The sequence below is a fragment of the Drosophila navojoa genome, chromosome X (assembly GCF_054131105.1).
Source record: "Drosophila navojoa isolate 15081-1374.11 chromosome X, UAZ_NAV_1.0, whole genome shotgun sequence".
Taxonomy (NCBI): domain Eukaryota; kingdom Metazoa; phylum Arthropoda; class Insecta; order Diptera; family Drosophilidae; genus Drosophila; species Drosophila navojoa.
Genome location: NC_142895.1, coordinates 17,264,282 through 17,278,629, shown reverse-complemented (window position 1 = coordinate 17,278,629; position 14,348 = coordinate 17,264,282). Strand labels below are relative to the sequence as shown.

At 42.5% G+C, this 14,348-nt stretch overlaps 2 protein-coding genes across 3 annotated transcripts in view; both read right to left on the bottom strand.

Annotated features, from left to right (window-relative positions):
• LOC149090658 (uncharacterized) overlaps positions 1 to 14,348 on the bottom strand; it is a 50,227-nt gene that overhangs the window by 12,191 nt on the left and 23,688 nt on the right. The window lies entirely within an intron of this gene.
• On the bottom strand, positions 13,072 to 13,715 carry LOC149090659 (uncharacterized). Its single transcript, XM_089264518.1, has one exon. The coding sequence runs from the start codon at positions 13,496 to 13,498 to the stop codon at positions 13,151 to 13,153; it is 348 nt and encodes a 115-aa protein (XP_089120644.1). The 5' UTR covers positions 13,499 to 13,715; the 3' UTR covers positions 13,072 to 13,150.

Below are 14,348 nucleotides of genomic sequence, written 5' to 3'. Positions count from 1 at the left end.
AACAGAAGAGAACAGAAGAGAAACTGAAAAACTTGTTTCATAAATTTTCTATTCAAAATGTAATTAAACCCTTTCGCTGGCGCTGCTCCTGCTCCTGCTGCTGCTGCTGCTGCTGCTGCTGCTGCTGCTGCTGCTGCTGATGCTGTTCATCTAATTACAACAAAAAGGCATCCTCGAGCACTCAAATATAAACCCCCCTCTACCCCCGGCAACCCTCCCAGCCAGCCTCGACGACTTTGACTCGAAGCAAAAGGCCCCCGGATAGTACGAGATATATGGCAGCGGAACGGGCCGGGCAGCTGAGCAGGTCGAGGCAATATACTCGATAATTGCAAACGAAATGGCAAAAGGCGACACAGCAGCAGCAGCAGCAGCAACAACAACAACAGCCAGAGCATAGCAAATGGCAGCCAGGACGAGACGCCGCCTCCTTCGGTCTCGTCTATTTCCATAAATATCTTCGGAGTCATTAAATTTCACACATGTTGGCGGCGGCAAGCGCTGAATTGTTTTAATTTTAATTTTAAAATTATTGTCATTAATTGATTTTTGATACAAAACCCCATAAAAAGCACCCAGTCCCACTTGGAGAGCCATAAATCTGCATGCGTGAGTGTGTGAGTGTGTGTGTGTGTGTGTGGAAATTTACAGCTGAGTTTGGGGTGGCAGGAGTTGGCTAAAGGCGAGGCAGGAGGCGAGGCAAAAGGCGTGCCATCTTTTGCCACACTGGCGTTAAGTGCGAGAAAAAACAACAACAACAAGAATAGTAACAAATAATTAGTGACTCCGAAAAATGCAAAGGGTTACCGACGGCTAGGCTAGGATAGGCAATTCGAATGCTTTGGTTGGGTTACGGGTGGGTTTTCGTTCGGCATTGAATCGAGCTGCTCGATTGTCTCCCTCTCCCTCCCCCCTCTCACTCTCTCTGCGTGTGTGTGTGCTGCTGCACTTTACGGTTTTGTGTGATTATTGAGACCATTATTTTTGTTTAATTACGTTACGGGCGTTAATGTGCGGATAGCACCAGCAACAGCAACAGCAGCAGCAGCAGGAGTGGTAGCAGCGGCAAGAGCTTGCTTGGGCTCTGAATTCAACACCCAGAGCCTGGTCGCACATTAATTTCATTTTATATTTATATTCAACAACAGTTTTTTAATTTTCAATACATGTTTATTACATAAGCTCTGCCAAGGGGTTGGCCTCCCTGTATATCTGCCGTTAGTTGGCTCTATGGAGCATCTAGGTAAGGAATCGGTTATATGCATATATTCTCTTCATATATTTCTAACGATCCCAGCAGATATTCATATTCAGCTCCTCTGTCATATCCCAGCTATTCGAATAATATTCGACTGTAAGCCAGGCACACAACAAAGGCTAAGAGCCTACGGAACGCCCATTTGGGCGAGCTTGACATGGCTTGGCTTACCAAGGCCTTGCAAGGTAATCCCAAGAAGTAGGCAACGCTATTTTATTTACTTTTTTTATTTTATCTGGCTTTTATTTCTACTCTCTTCTCTTTTTCTCTTTTTTTTTTGTTGCTTTCGACAAATTTGTGACACGTTTGCGACACGTTTGCCATGTCGATTTTTCTTAAGCAAAACGTTTGTCGTGCGCCCAACTCATATATATTTTATAACTGTAGACGAGGACGTTTCAGCAGGTGCAGGAGTGTGCGCAGGAGGAGGAGCAGGAGCTGGAGCTGGAGCTGGGACACTGTGACGCTGACTGCGATACATATCAGAGGCGGGCATGGGGTGTGGGAAGTTAGAATTTGACGTTGGGGTGCATATGCATACCTGTGCCAATTCCACATGGGCCAGAGCACTTGGTGGGGTGGGGGTGGTGCTGGTCCTGGACCGGGTGGCGGTGTCGGTAGCGGTGGTTGAAAGATAGCCGTCATAGCTGTTGACTCATACGCAAATTTTTACTCATATGCCTTCGTTCTCATTGTTGTTGTTGTTGTTGTTGTTGCTGTTGTTGTTAATGGTTTGATGGGTTTAAAGTCGTGTGGAGGGTGCGTCAATGTATCGTCAGCCAGCCCCTGCTCGCCCCCCCCGGCCCGCGCGCCTCTAGCCTCCAGAATAGATACTGGCACACTCGTATGCTCATAAACTCGTATATTTTGCATATGGACGCACGCCTGGGCGGGCATTGGATGGCAGTAACAGCCGCCCGGCCAACGCACCACCCAACCACTTGGCTGTATATCTTATAGCTTTAATAACTTTAGTGCTGCTACGTGCCATTGATCCTTGACGTGTGCGTGTGTGTGTGTGTGTGAGTGTGTGCGTTACTCTCATATGCATAGGTACACATATACACACATATGTATATGTGTATATTTATGTTGAGCTGTGTGTAGCTTTGTCAGACGACAGACAAATCTCTGGCATGAAGAAATGCGATAAGAGCCATGAGCTATAGCTAGATAGGTAGATGCCACAGCGGATTTCGAGGAGATACGCTGCCGAGCGTCAGGCAGCTCGAGCACTTATGCAATTGAGATAACAAGCCATGATCTAGACAAAGTGCGCGATAAAAGAACTAGTTCCATGCACTATGTGAACTATTTACCCAATGAAGCATCTCCCATCCATCCATATAAGCTGAGTAAATGTATTTAGATATTCCCGGCGATTCTTTTCATGCCATGGACTCACAGCTTATCATACCTAGCTCTGGCATATGTGGAACTAGTTCATTTTTGAATTGACTAGAATCGAAATGAGCATCGCAATGAATAATTGTTCTCTTCAAGAAGTTTAAGCAGTCATTCCTTTGAATTTTTCTCATAAGATTTGTTGAAAATATTATAATTTACTTAGAGTATATTTATCAGCTCCAGCTGAGCATGATGAAATTTCTTTCAGTGATATTTCCTTGCAGTGTAAATGAAAATACCATTCAAGGCAATGAAATTTCATTAAAGAAACTTCAATTCGATTCAAGTTAATTTCAAAATCAAATAAACTTCTTTAATAGTTTTAAATTTGATTCGCCGATTTGTTAATCCATGCTTCAGGTTAATTCGCCTCGGCTGCTGCGCGCTGTGCTCGAATTCGCCCACAATTTTCTCGCCGCGTCCCCGAGCGATTCGCCGTCCAATAAGTTCGCCCCATTCGCCTTTGTTGTTGCTTTATCGCTTCTTTTATTTGGCGCGCTGCTGATGGGCCCATTCGTACGCCCACTTCTTTGGTATTTATTTATTTATTTATTTTCTTTTCTTTACATTTTTTTGCTTCATTTTTGTTATGCATAAATTTCATTTTCTGCTCGACGCTCATTGTTCATTCCTTTGCATTTTGTGTAGCTTTTCCTTACTTTTTTTTCGTATTCATATATATTTACGAGCATCTATGTGTATGTGTGTGTGTGTGTGTGTGTGTGTGTGTGTGTGTGTGTGTGTGTGTATGTTATTAATCTTCGTGGGAGTTATTGCTATTTTCTCGTTGCTTTTGAAATTATTTGTAATTTTTTGTTGTTGTCAGCAGGAAGCCACAGCCATTGGCGCCACACCTACTCTATCCGCCACGCCTCTATCCACTCGCCCCGTGTTCCAGTCGCTGGCTGGCCCCGCACACCGCTATGATTTGCGTTCATTTGTGTATGAAATTAAAATCACACCCATGAGATGCATTCAGTTTTCTTTTCTGTTTTATTTTGGGAGGACGGCTAGGAGGAGAGCCTGATCATGGTTGGACCTGCATTTGGCAGCTGATGAATACATCAGCTAGACATTTTACTGTTCTCTCTCTTTTTTCGTTTGGAGGAGGGCTTCAATTGCGTTGTGTGTGCGTGTGTGTGTGTGTGTGTGTGAAATGGTCACCCTGTGGGCAATGGAATTCCGCATTCGCGTCCGGCAACTGTAAATTGAGTTGTTGCCCTTTTGTCGAAGCGAACGATGCTGGCCAAACTTTGCCCGCCGCCTAATTCATTCATGAAATCCGTTGGAACAGCCTCCACCAGCAACAGCAGCAACACCTCCATCTGCTGCTGCTGCTGCTGCTGCTGCCTCTCTTCTGCTTCGTCTGCTTCTTCTTCTTCAACTGCTGCTTAGCATACAATTGCCACATTAACTTGCCAGCCCCCAAAGATAAATCGCGCAGCTAGCTGCAAAATAGTTACTGCTGCTGCTGCTGCTGCTGCTATAGCTATAGCTATTGCTGTTGCTGTTGCTCTTGTTGTTGTTGCAACTATTTCGCACTAAAGCCCGCAGCACAACACACACCAAAATCGGGACAAGTTTGGAGGAAATGCTTTTTTGCAAAGTGCATTTGAGGCCTCAAGCCACAGCAACAACAATCAGCCCAAGCTGCAATAGCCCAACAGCACTGCGAATACCCTAACTGAAGCAGGTCTAAGACTAGAGACTAGAGAAAGCATATAGAAAAGATTTCATGATAATCATAAAGTTGATAAAACATCTTGCATTATCAAACACACCTGAGAGAGCTTTAAAAACTATTACAAAATTATTCTAAATCAAGATTAGGATTAAAGATTAATATAATATAATAATATACCTTAAAAATATATTTAATTAATTTATTAATTTTCTAATAAAATATTTGTTTTAGGATCAGTTTGTATAATCATCAGTGAGTGCAGCAAGTCCAGCCAAAACTAGCTCAAAATAGAGGCAGGAATTGTTGATGGCTTGATTTACTTTTTTTTATAATTAAATATACTATTAAAACAGAATTCGATATTGTCTTATTTATTTTATTGTTTCGATAATTTCAGCTAATGCCAGCAAACTGAATCTCTTAACTAATCGCAGGCATATCATGGCAATGCATTCACTTACAGAGAGCTAACTGTTATTGAGAGTGTAGAGTAGTGTATATCCGGCAATGGTAACAACACCAGCAACACCAGCAACAACAGCAACAACAACAGAAATGCAGCAGTAGAAGCATTTTTAATGTGTTTGCGCTTTAGCCAAAAGTTGGCGTTGGGCCCATTTTTCTTGGGCTTGTTAGAGCCGACTGCTCTCAAGATTCGAAATACTTTGCCAAAAGGTTCGTCGGGCAGCCAAGTGCAAGAGCAGACGCCCGAATAGACAACAAGTTGTTGTTGCTGTTGCTGTTGCTGTTGCTGTAGCAGTTGTAGTTGTTGTTTATGATACGTCAGTTGTTGCAATTGTTTGAAGAAGTTGTAAGAAATAGGCTTGCCAACAACGATGTGGCTGAGGCGAAGGCTGCGGGCAGCCAAAAACCACCAGACAAATGAGCAGCCTCATTGCACAGTGGTGCGAACGTGCTCAAACAGACAGCCGTGAAGCCATCGAGCCGGCTGAGAGCCAGCAGAGACATCGCTGGACAGTGTGTGGGCCGAAATGAAGTAGTTAAAAATGCGCTAAAAAGTCGTAGCATCTATTTAACCGAAAAATGCATTGACTCTACGGCCAGCCAGTTCCTCACATGCAAATGCAGGAAGTGGCAATTGCACCGTTGCACCGTGGCACCGTTGCAACGCGTTGCAGCAACAGCCCGGTCGCAAGCCCACTGAGCCGAGCGCTTGATGAATTAGACACAGCCTCGTGGGCAATGGACAATGGACAGCGGACAGTGGACAGTGGACAGCGGGCCAACGACTCTCGGCATAGCTCATTTTTCGCATGCTGCGAGTGAGAGACAATTCATTTATTAAACTGCACTTAACATCAACACCACATCATCATTAATATTATGTGTGTGTACCAGGCGTGGACGAGGAGGCCGTGGACACATGCAAGCAACACGACCTCTAATCGCTAGAGTCGTTCGCAAATTCATCAGAAGAACCTGAAGCTGCCTCAGCAGATCTGGCTGGAGCCCGAGATGCGCGACTATCAATGCCTATCAGTATTGACAATGTCGCACTTGTGCTTCTCTCTGCGATTCTCATGAATTCAAGTAGGGCCGAAAATCCCCTAGAATTCGATAGAGTATAAATTGGCTATTCTTCGAACTTTAATTGACTATCAGCTAAACTTCGATGGGAATTCAATTTTGGAATTCATGAGAAAACGCTGATGGAATAGATCTTTGATTGCTTTGCTTTGGCTTTAAATTATTTTTAGCCCAGAGCTGAGGCTCTAGACTCCACAATGTGAGAGCCAAAATCGCTAAACTTAAGCCAAATCCAGCGAGCCAATGTCAAGAACTCATGTTCAAATGTCAAACCCAACCGACAAACCGTTAATTAGCAAATCAAAGATATGCCACGGCATGAGCTGAGCTGAGGCTGGACCTCTGTTGTGGCCAGAGCCACTGACAGGCACGGCACAGCAGAAATCCGACAGTTGCGTACATTCGAAAAAGATCAATGAGAATTGTGAAAGAAGCTGAAGAAATACAGAAATACAGAAATACAGCAGACGGGCGAGCAATTAAAAGCCGCAAGAAGAGCTGCGACGAGCCAAAACCAAAACGTTTAAAGCGCCCAAAGCACGTCAAGTTGTCAGTGCGGATGGATGTGGACGCACTGGACGATGGCGATGAGAATGGCAGCATCAGGGCACACACATACCATCATCATCTCTCCACATCTTCACATATCCAGCCAGATCCACTCTGCTGCCAAGATGCGTGCATCCAGCTCACTGTGAGCAGCTCAATTCAGTCGTAGTCAATCATAAAAGCCAACAACTATTCACAGAGTTCTCTCACTCGCTCTCGCTCTCGCTCTCTCTCTCTCTCTCTTCCTCCCTCCTTCTCTGTCATCATTTCTGCGCGTACGTAGAGCGCAATCTCTAATTCTGCGCATCTCTAAGCGGTTCTAACGCGCAGGCGCAGCTGTCGGATTTGCATTACCGCGCCGACTTGCCTTGAAATTATGTGAAATTGATCAATTTCAACGCTCTGCGATCCACACGAGTGTATGTCTTGGCTGCTCTTGGCAGCCTGGTCTCTGGTATCTGGTCTCTGATCCTGGTCGTGGCCCCGATGGCCGTCTCCCGGTCCCAGCCCGTTCATTTAATGTAAAATGTCAATCAAAAATTGCATATACACAAATAAATGGAAAACACGTTGAGAATTTAATTAGAAATGTTGGGATTGCGGCGCTCCGTCTAGCTTACGGCCTGGGAAAATGAAAAATATTTGGCTCAAAGTGATAGGAAAAAGATGATTGGTCAATTGAAGCCACGAGAAATCTGATAGATTTGGTAGATTATTCAATTAAAATGTGACTGAAATACTAATACGAAGAGCCTTACATTGATATTAAAGTATCAATTAGAATTTAGTATCAATTAGAATTTTGTATCTAATCCAAGGCTGGTACATTAATTTCTATCTGGCCTACTGTACTAATTGTCAATGTCAATGTTAATAATAGCGATGATAATGATAATAATATTGATTACCAATATAATCGTAATAATAAACTTGTTGATACTATGTTCACAATGAAAACAATGAGAATAAGAATAGCAATGACAATGGCAATGACAATGACAATGACAATGACAATGACAATGGCAATGGCAATGGCAATTGCAATGACAATGGCGATGACAATGACAATGACAATGACAATGACAATGACAATGACAATGACAATGACAATGACAATGACAATGACAATGACAATGACAATGACAATGACAATGACAATGACAATGACAATGACAATGACAATGACAATGACAATGACAATGACAATGACAATGACAATGACAATGACAATGACAATGACAATGACAATGACGATGACAATGACAATGACAATGACAATGACAATAACAATGATTGTCATGAAAACTAGCGATTATGTAATAAATAATAATTTCTATACTATTGGCAATAATGATGACAATAATAATGAACAAAAAACAAATATTTAAGAAATCAAGAAAATGCTGAGCGAAAAGCTGAAAATAAGATGAGTTTCGAGTAAATTGGGTGTATTCGTGTCTGTGTGTGTGTGTGTGTGACAGCAATGAGAGAGCTTATGAAGACATAACTCATATCCTAATGATTATAAATATGCTGGCTTGTGTGTTGACATGTGTGTTATTAAAGTTTTAGCTCTATTCGCTGGAAAGTGTAAAACAAGGTAACAGCCGAACACCAAAACACTCTGAAACGGTGAGAAAATGCTCGCACCATCAAATTATGGCGCTGTCCAGTTGGAGTTGGAGCTGGAGTTGGAGTTGGAAGTTGTAGTATTTTGTAGTTGTTGCTGTTATTGTTAATTGTTGTTATTCCGCTTTTTATAGCACTTCCAATTTAGGGGGAACTGCAAGCGGCATCAAATTAGAAATTCAAGTCCCGCCAACGTCGGCCAACATCAAACATACCGATTGACAGCCCCACAAAACTCCGAGAGCGCAGTTTTGTGTATTAATTTGTCAACCGATTTGACATTGCAAAAAAAATAAATAAATAAAATAAAATAAATGAATAAAAAAAAAAACAAAGCGTAAAAAGCACAAGAAAACGATATTGAAAATGAGAGCCGAACAGCGAGCTAACGAATTTATTGTGCACTTTGATCAAATTTAAAGGAATTATCAAGAATAAAAGACATCCATTTGAATTGTTTTCGCTTTTTTTTTTCTTTTCTGTTTCGCAGTAATGCAAATTTGCTGTCCGTCAATTAATAATAATGAAGGTCATAGCGGGACGAGCTATATTAGTGTAGAAATCGATTTTCGATATGCGATCCCTGCATTTGCATATATCTCGTATATATTATAGATATGAACCTATAGGAATTCGTATTTTGCAGTCGGGTTATCTTAAGGTTAAATAAGCATTAAATATAACTATAATTTAACTATGGAAAGATTTTGGTACTGTTATGGGTAAGGAATTATATAAAAATCTGAACTAATTTCGCACAGATATTTTTAAGAATATTTCTAAATATATATATATATATTTCATAATATTTAGCTCTTAACTTGAACATTTATTTCGAAATTCAAACATTTTGCAACAGGTCTAAGAACTCAAGAGTTACAATAGTAAAATAGTTGAGCTAGTTCAGGAACCGAACCGGTTAGCCCTATGCAATATCTATTGCCTATTGTAGTTTGCCTGCTCATAGTATGTACACACTTATCTTATGACAAATTTGTAATATGTGACTGATAAACCTTGGCCCAAGGCTGGAATGGGGCTTTAATGGGGCCCCCAGTTAATTTAGTTATACGCATGCACATGTGTGTGTGTGTGTGTGTGTGCACATATCTATAACATTATTTTTTAATATGCTTCATTTCTTTGAATTTCATAATTACACGGCTTTGACCGCTCAACGACTTTGTCTTCGTATTTCTTCTTGATTTTTTTTTTTTTTTTTTTGGGCCGTCTTCAGTTATGGCCAGTGGCATATGTGTACACAGCTAAATATACAGGTAAATAGTTGCTGCCCGCTCCCGGTCGCCTTGACTCAGCCAGTAGCTGAGATAACTGTGTTTCTTTTTTTTTCCCTCTTGTTTTTTTTTTGTCGCCATTCTCAGTTGGTTTTCTTGAATGAACTGGCGGGCAGCTGGACAGACGGCTGGACAACTGGACAACTGGGCAACTGTTCAACTGTTCAACTGTTCAACTGGTTTGGGCTTTTTAGCGCTTGGCTTAATTAATTACAAGTATTGTTGTATAATTTGTAGTTGTTCAAGCATAATTCACAAGAAGAAGCTCATGAATGGCTCGCTTTACACATTTCCGGTACAGTTGCCCACAAAAGTCACAGCCCATGGGCCGCGGCCCGCCCAGTCAGCTGAACGCAAAAATGAGAAATAACAACAACTACAGCAACAACAACAAAAAGGGCGTTGTGGGCAATGTCAATCAATTGGTTGGCTGGTTCCTTGGCCCTGGGTTGGCTATACAGCCAGCCAGTTGTGGCCCAAGCAAAAATGGCAGCTGACTGACAGACAGATCGAAAATGCTGCCACAGCAGCCAGCAGCGAGCAGCAAGCAGCGCCAGCAACAACAACAGCAACTGAAATTGTGGCGGGGACTGGCCGAGACTTGCAACTTGACAGGCGGTGGCATGGCTCTTGGCACGGCCACGACTTGCAGCCAGCCAAATCGATCGAACTGCCTTCATTAAACAGTGCCAAGACAGAGTTGTCTCTCTCTCTCTCGCTCTTCTTCGCTCTAGTCAACTGAGCGGCCATCTCTGTCTGGCTTTAATAACTCCTTTCCTGCCACAAGTTCCGAATCGAGATCACGGCTGCTGCTGCTGCTGCTGCTTCGATCAGGCAGCCACCAAATGGACGAGCTCCACTAATTTCCATGTTGGCCACAATTTGACTTCTGTTCGTTGCTGCTGCTGCTTCCACTGTTGCTGTTGTTGTTGTTGCTGTGGCCACATTTTGCAAATTTGCGCGCCGTGATTGCGGCCCCAACCAGAGCCCGGCCCCAGCTTCAGCTTCGGCTTCGAATGCGACTGGCACGCAATTTGCGCTAAGAGCTGAGCGGAGCTGAGCTGAGCAGCGCAGCAAAGCCAAGCCGAGCTGAGCAGAATATATACAAAAACAAAACAGATTCAAGACACATCTGCAACAAATTGGAAGCCAATAATCAAATGTCAGTCAGTGAGTTCTGCTCGCAGTGTGTCAGCTCGCCTCAAAGTCATTCGCGAGCCGGCTGGCTGGCTGGCTGTCTGGCCGGCCACGTTCAGAATCGGAGCCTCATTATTCAAACTTGGCTCACAAGAGCTCCCCCACCCCCCCCCCCCCCCCCCCTTCGTCAGCTTGCACCTCTCCCAACCAGCCTGCCTGCTGTCTGTCTGTCTGTCTGTCCGTCTCTCTGTCTGAGTTTTTTGCAATCTCTGTTTTATTTTTCTGGCGTTTTTATTTGTGTTGAATTCTTGCGGCGTGTCCGATCTGCATGTCTATTCATTTAAAAGTTTTCGATTTTGATTTCATTTCATTTTGGCATTTGGCATTTTGCCTTCACGCTTTGCTGCTTCTTGACGGCTGCCGCTGCTGTGTGATCAGTTCAGGGGGCGTGCCGGCAGATGGGTAAATGTATTATGGAATTAGCTCGCTCTGCCTTTTCGCTCTTAATTGCGCCCAATGTCGATCGTTTGAGCATATTCATATTCGCATTCGCATTCTTATTCTTATTCTTATTCTTAGTATTGAACTAATTAACAACTGCTCACAGAGCTCCATTTCCTTCATGAGAGTTTCACGAGCTGATGAGCAAATCTAATTGCCGATTGTTCCACTCAAGCTCACTTGAACATTCCTCAATTGAGAATTGTATAAACGGTAAGTAGTATATAGAATAACATACGATATATTTTAGATATTTATACAGCAATCGAGTCTAGATAATTTATACCCGGCCAAATCAAAAATCGCGATAAATCGAATTTTTTGTCGATAATTCTCGATAGTTTCAATTTATGATCTCCTTGCCATTTCGAATTATCGGAACTCGACTTTATATATTTAAAATCGTGCATACTAAATTAACAATTATGAAACAATTTTCTCTCTTAGCAAGCCAAATCTTGAACCATATTTATTTATCATTCGATATTCCCAAAAAATTCAAGCACAATTTAATGTAATTTATTTTCTCCCACAAATAAAAATAAATATTTATCTAGTATTTATTTGTCTTTGTTAAATATGGAATATATTTACAGTCTTCGCTGGATATCTATTCTAAAAAGTAAATATTTAAAAATAAATTTAATTCATAGATTAAGAATAGCTTTCGACTGCTCCAGTCCCTATACAACTCCTACTTCGATACTCCCCAACCCAGCCAATCGATATCTGGCTTCTCAGTGAACTTGAGCATGCTTCGCGGAAGAACTTAATCACGATGTGTTGATCTTAACCAGAAGCTCGTCAACTTCCACAGAAGTGCTGAGACTCGCCCAATGACTCGAAACACACCAGAAAAACGAAAAAAAAAAAAGTGTTGTCAATTCTCGCTTGTACACAATAATAAATTTGTTGGCATTGGCATCGACATCGGCGTTGGCAGCATTTTTGATTGGTTCCCCATTACGCGCGCTCGCTCGCATAATTAACAATAAAAAATTTCGAACACATTTTGACACAATTTTAATAGTCAATAAAAGTTTGAGGGGAGCGCTTCGTGAACAGGAGCGCCGTCAAGAGTGCCAACAACAACAAGAACAATCACATTGCTGTTGTTGTTGAGCGCGACAATGTTAATGTGGCCATTGTTCGAGTTTTTTGTTGCTCTTGTGACGGTTGTTGCTGACAAATCGATAAACAGCTCAATTAGCATTTTTGATCTTAAAACGCCCAACCCAGGCCAGCTCCGGGCCCTTTGCCACTTTCCCCGCTCGACGACAGCAGCGACGAATCGCTTCAGTTGGCTGTCGCGCGGGCGGGTGGGGCGGTGGTAATCATAAATAAAGCCATAACAAATATAAAATAAAAACGAGTTCAATAATAAATTTGTATGCTCGCCTCGTAACGCCGCACAATTATGCAAAATGAGCTGTCAAACTTGGCAATTGACAGTTACAAGTTCGAAAATGGAAATTAAAAAGTTTTCAACTGCGATTGCCTGAGCCGGGGAGCATGGGAATTGTAACGACAACAACAGCAACAGCAACAATAATATTGCACGCTTATTAGCCTTAAGAGAGCTGTGCATAATGACTCGCACTGTCTGCTGCGGACAGACGGCACTTCAATCAGCAGAGAGACAATCGCCATAGCTAATACTAAGCTAGGCAATTGCTTCTCTATACACTTCCTCATTACTCATTATCGAGCTAGCTCACTCTGTCTCTCTAGCTCTCGTTACCATTCTGATTTAGACATGGTCTATCTCTTGTCTATCTCTCCTTACAACTCCTATTCCTCTGCTTACTCCTTTGCATCTATCCATACCATATCTCTCTATATCCCAACCTCTCTCTCTCTCTCTCTCTCACTTTCATTTTCTTTGGCCACATGGGCAGCACTTTCTTCGCACTGGAATTCTATTGTCTGCGCGCATCACATTTCCAGGACGACTCGCACGGATCTCAGAGACTTGTCTCAATCGAAAATTGCTGTATGCACATATGTTTATTTGCCTGTTACATGTATATTTAGTATACTCTTCAAAGTTAGTTGATATATGTATATGTGTGCCACTGTCAATCGTATGTGGGTGGGTTTCACTCTGGTTTACTTCAACAGATCATTCAATGTGGATGTCGCCTAGTCTTCATTCTGCTTTGCCTCGTCAGTGGGCTCACCATCTTTCAAGTCCTCGCTGACAGACGGCTTTGGCGGCGGAATGAAATCGCCGGCTGGCTCGTCCAGCTGAGCGCCCGGCATGATCTTCTGATAATTCTCCACACTGAGAGTCTTCATGCCCTGCAGGGCAGTCACAGCTGTAGTAGCCGTGTTGAGGCTGCCCAGGAAATCCTCAATGGATGTGAAACGCATGCCAACGCGACGAGCCATGTTGTCCGGCTCCACTTCCGCCTCGTCGCTGGAGCTGCTTGTGTTTAGGAACGAAGGCTCGTCCATCTGGAGAAATTCCTTCTGAGTGCTTTCATCCATTCTTTTTTCTTTTCAAAAACAAAAACAAAAAACAAAAAAAAAAAAAAACTAAATAAAATAATTCTGCGTGGCGACGACGTCTGATATTGCACTTTGAATGGCCGCGTAAACTACAATTTTTTTTCTTTTTCGATTTTTTCAATTGTTAACAATACGAAACTGGTCTTTGAGAATTTGGCTGTCCAAAAACAAAAAAAAGGGGATATATGTAATTTATTTGCTTTTAATTTAATTTCCTTATATATATAACGACTCGGCTCGTATAGAAGTCGACTAAGACCAAAGCATACTTGAGTTGGGAACATGCCTGAATGGATGACATTCTACCATAGGCTGTTGTGATCTAGGACATCAAACTAGTACCTATACAAAGTGCCTAGGCATATATGTATATAAAGAGAGAGGGAGAGGGAGAGAAAGAGAGAGAGATAGAGAGAGAGCGATACATAGTAACATCAAAATCTTGGCTATAGGATATAAATGTATAATGTAGCTGGAGTGGAATCGACTGCGTTGGAGTGGAAGTCGAAGAGTTATTTCAATAATTCAATCACGTGTTATCGAATAATTGAATAAGTCATCGTGTCGAGCGACACAAATTTAATTTCAATACGCAGAACGTTTAACGTTTAACGAACGGGCGACAGCGTCAAAGACATTGCCGATTGGGGCAGGAGAAGGCATTAAACGGGGCCGAGAGGGGCAAGACTCAGATACGTAGACGGAACCGCTGTGGCAGCCAGGCAAACGCAGAGACATGAAGAGAGAGAGAGAGAGAGAGAGAGAGAGACAGCGGCAGGCAGGCAACGTGAGTGATTGTCGCAAAAGCTCAAAGGCAACGGCTACAACT

Bases quoted from the DNA above. Each gene is read 5' to 3' on its own strand.
- LOC149090659 (XM_089264518.1), bottom strand. From the start codon at position 13,498: ATGGATGAAAGCACTCAGAAGGAATTTCTCCAGATGGACGAGCCTTCG.